The sequence below is a fragment of the Carlito syrichta genome, unplaced genomic scaffold, assembly GCF_000164805.1.
Source record: "Carlito syrichta isolate Samal-C Ts95f unplaced genomic scaffold, Tarsius_syrichta-2.0.1 Scaffold160626, whole genome shotgun sequence".
NCBI lineage: Eukaryota > Metazoa > Chordata > Mammalia > Primates > Tarsiidae > Carlito > Carlito syrichta.
This window is the reverse complement of record NW_007104722.1, coordinates 1106-5264: the sequence shown is the minus strand read 5'-3', so window position 1 is coordinate 5264 and position 4159 is coordinate 1106. Positions and strand designations below refer to the sequence as shown.

The following is a 4159-nucleotide window of genomic DNA, read 5'->3' as shown; positions in this document are numbered from 1 at the left end:
TGGCGCCTGTGACTGCGGGGTCCGCCGTGTCCAGCGACTCGGACATCTTCTCGCAGATGACGTCCACCAGGCGCTCAAAGGTCTGCTTGACGTTGATGTTGTCCTTGGCGCTGGCCTCGAAGAACTCGAACCCTGTGGTCGGGAAAGGAGGGGTGAGGACCCGGCCACCCCATCCCAGCTCCCAGAAATGCTCCGGGGTGGGGGTGGGGGTGGGGGAGCGCCGGGAGGTTCCCAGGGCCAAGAGGCTCAGTGAAGGCCCTGACAAGTCCTGCAGAGAAGCAACACTGCATGTCTGCATTTTTCACCCTTCCTCACCCTAAAATCATCTGCTTCTGCTTCTCACTGTCCCCAGGACCCAGGCAAGACATTGCCCCCCACTGTCCAGCCGAGACACTGCAGGCTGTGATGCTCAGGTCACCTGTGGCCTCCCCTGCTCACGCCCGTGGCTCCCTGTGGCCCTCAGAAGTCCCAGCTTCTCCGCAGCGGGCAAGGCCTCCTTGATGGCCCGTTTCCCCCAGCTGACCCTCATGTTCCCACCATGTGACTGTGGCCGAGATGCGCAGGACCCTTCTCACTCGAGCCTGCGTCCGAGCCTGTTCCTCTGCCAGAAAGGCCCTCTGAGCACCGGCTCCTGTCCCCTCCAAGAAGCCAGGCTTCCCCGTGGCCTCCTGCAGCCCGGGCCCCTTCCCCCACCTGCCAAGTCAGTGCCTCGGGCCCAGCAGCAGCCAACATGGGGCTGGGCAGTAAGGGTCTAACTTTCTGCATGGTGAGCTCCTGTACATTCCTCAAGACCCCTCTCAAATGACTCCTGGATCAAGGTGCAAATTGCCTGGGCTTAAATCCAGGCCCTGCCATAGCTTTGCTCAGGTGTGTCCTTCCACCTGGAGTCTGCAGTATCCTGGCCTTGAGGGTCTCCGGCTGCCCCGGGCACTCACCAAGGTGGTCGGCCAGCTGCCGGCCACGTTCGGACGACACCACCCGCTCGTCCTCCATGTCACACTTGTTCCCCACCAGCAGAACCTGGGCATTGTCCCACGAGTAGGTCTTGATCTGGGTGGACCTGTGGGAGGCGGCGGCGGAGCAGTGTGAGCTGTGCCCTGGGCTGGCCAGGCCTGGCTCTCTGGGGAGGCAGACTGCGAGCCTGGGCCTCTGCCCACCTGCCTGCACTCCGGGTCCCGCTCCCCATGACCCCCGGACATGGGCTCGCTCTCCTGGCCCGCGTCCTACGGAGACACGCTCTCCGATGCTGCCCTACCCTCCTGGAAGCCCGGCAGCCCTTTCCTCCCCTGGTGTTTGCCCGGGAGACCCCTGCTTTCCCAGCCCCTGAAATGGGGTTCTTGCTCGCCACCCCGGCTGTGTGAACTCCTGGACTCAAGCAATCCTCCTGCCTCGGCCTCCCGAGTAGCCGGGATTGCAAGCGTGAGCCACCGCGCCCACCCAGAAGTTCCCTGCTCTCAAAAGCCTGTTTTTCCCTTTTCTGTGAGTTGGAGTCTCACTCTGTCGCCCAGGCTGGAGTGCAGGGGCATGCATGCTCACGGCCACCACAGCATCAACCAGCTGGGCTCTGGCAGTCCTGCCCCCGCCTTCCAGTAGCTGGAACTACAGGTGCACACCGCCACACCTGGCTAGCTTTTTACTTATTGTAGAGACGAGGTCTTGCCAAGTTGCCCGGGCGGGTCTCAAACCCGTGGGCTCAGGCTATCCTCTCGCCTCGGCCTCCCAAGGTGCTGGGATGACGGGCTGAGCCACCGAGCCCAGCTGAAAGGCTGTTTTTCAAGCAACCTCTCACCCTTCCCTTTTCTCCTCCTCCAGAAAAGATTAATACTTTCTCTTTAACATCCAGATTTTTTTTTTCTTTTTTTAGAGACAGGGTCTCACTATGTTGCCCTGTCTGGTCTCAAGCAATCTTCCCACTATAGCCTCCCAAAGCAGTGGGAGGGTAGACATAAACCACTGCACCCAGCTAAATTCAGAAATTTTTTTTTTTTTGAGTTGGTGTCTCACTGTCACCCAGGCTGGAGTGCAGGGGCACGCTCCCAGCCACCGCAGCCTCGACCTGCTGGGCTCCGGCGATCCTTCCGCCTCAGCCTTCCAGGTAGCCGGAACTATGGGAGGGCGCTACCACGCCCGGCTAATTAGAAATTTTCTTGAAAGGTATAGCCAGGCATAGTGGCTCACCTATAGTCACTTTGGGTGGCTGAAGCAAGAGGACTGCCTGAGCCTGTGGGTTTGAGGCCAGCCTGGGCAACATGGTGAGACCTCGTCTCTAATAAAAAGAAAAAAAATCAGCCGGGTGTGCACCTGTGGTTCCAGCTACTCGAAAGGCTGAGGCGGAAGGATCGCCGGAGCACAGCAGGTCAAGGCTGCGGGGCCGGGAGCGCGGTCCACTCCGGTCTGGGCGACGGAGCGAGACTCCGACTCAAAAAAGAAAGCCCCTATTCCTGGGCAGGAGACGTCCTTGCTGACAGTCCCCGACCCACGCAACCCGTCTGTCTGCCCCCACCCGCCCCGTGGATGCTGCTCCGACCGGACCCCTTCCTGCCAGCCCCCCCCTCGCGCCTGGCCAGCGGGAGAGGGCGGGGCCTGCTCACCAGTCCTGCACGGCATTGAAGGACTCCTCGTTGGTGATGTCATACATGAGGATGAAGCCCATGGCGCCCCGGTAGTAGGCGGTGGTGATGGTCCGGTAGCGCTCCTGGCCCGCCGTGTCCTGGGGAGGAAAGCTGGAGGTCAAAGAGGGCCCACGCAAGCCGTCGGGGGAGGCCTTGGGCGTGGAGATGGGCCAGCGCGGTTCCCTGGAGCCCCGGAGAGGCCGGAGCCGGCCCAGGGCATGGAGAGGGAGGCAGGGCGGCACGGTCGCCTGCGCCCCGAGGACACCAAGGCGCCCTGGCCCTAGCCGCCGCCGGCATCCCTTCCACAAATGTGGCTGGGCACCCCCAGGGCCATGCCCTGCGCCAGAGGCGGGCACAGCTGTCAGTAAAACGGCCCCCATCACTGCCCCCGGGGGAAACGGCCAGTTCGTGTGTGTTTTGTGTTGGGGGCGACGAGGACTGAGGAGGAAAACCCAGGCCAAGGAGGGCGGGCCATGAGAGGAGGCTGAAAAACCCGGGGGGGTTTCCAGGCTGGGGGCGGTGGCTCATGCCTGGGAGCCCAGCACTTTGGGAGGCCAAGGCAGGAAGCCGGACTGCTTGAGCCCAGGAGCTTGAGACCAGCCTGGGCAACACAGTGCGACCTCGTCGGTGCCAAAAGCGAAAAAGACAGCCGGGTGCAGCCATGCCTGTGGTCCCGGCTACTCTGGAGGCTGAGGTGGGAGGACTGCCTGAGTCCAGGAGTCAAAGCTGCAGTGAGCTGTGATTATGCCACTGCACTCCAGCCTGGACAATAAAGTGGGATCCTGACTCAAATAAATAAGCAAATGGGCCGGGTGTGGTGGCTGACACCTGTGATCCCAGGACTGTGGAGGGCTGAGGTGGGAAGACTGCCTGAGCCCAGGAGCTGAAATTCAGCCTAGGCAGCACAGCAAGACCCTGTCTCTACGACAGACAAAGCCAACACCAAAAAGAAGGGAGGGAGAGCATTCCGGGCAGCAAAGGCCCTGCGGGGCAACTGTGCCTGGTGAGACTGAGAAAGCGGGTCTTATATGGAGAGAAACAGACTGCGGCCTCCCGGGCTGAGAGGTGGTCATCCCCTGGGTGAGGTGGGAGCCATGGAGGGCTGAGAGCAGACAGCAGGGACGAGCAGGCTCCCTCTGGCCTCCGTGGGTTGAGGGAGAGGCCTCCGCATCACGACAGGCGTCTGTCCCTGGAATGAGGGTGGGGCCCGGGCCCCAGACCCCGCAGAAGCCCCACACGGAGCCTCGCCGAAGAACGGAAGCCGGGGAAGCGGAGACACCCCGCTGAGGCGCCGTGGGGGCCGGCGTGCTCCGGGCTGCTGCTCCCGGACCGCCAGCAGGGCCTCAAGTGTGCCCAGTGCGTGCGTGAGTGTCTCCCGCCGCGGAGCCGCGGCCAGACCCACCCAGATCTGCAGCTTGATCCGCTTGTCGTTGCGGTAGATGGTCTTGACCTTGAAGTCGATGCCCACGGTGCTGACGAAGGCGGGCGTGAAGGAGTCGTCGGCGTAGCGGAAGAGGAAGGAGGTCTTGCCAACGCTGCTGTTGCCG

At 62.5% G+C, this 4159-nt stretch overlaps 1 protein-coding gene across 1 annotated transcript in view; it reads right to left on the bottom strand.

Annotated features, from left to right (window-relative positions):
• Nucleotides 1-6: 6 nt before the first annotated feature.
• Nucleotides 7-4159, bottom strand: part of LOC103252465 (ras-related protein Rab-3A) — a gene marked incomplete at both ends in the record, with an annotated part of 5150 nt that continues 997 nt past the window's right edge. Inside the window, 4 exons of the mRNA XM_008051087.2 lie at nucleotides 7-132; nucleotides 936-1060; nucleotides 2592-2710; nucleotides 4015-4158. Of these exons, the coding sequence (XP_008049278.2) occupies nucleotides 7-132; nucleotides 936-1060; nucleotides 2592-2710; nucleotides 4015-4158 (514 nt within the window). The remainder of the gene's footprint in view (nucleotides 133-935; nucleotides 1061-2591; nucleotides 2711-4014; nucleotide 4159) is intronic.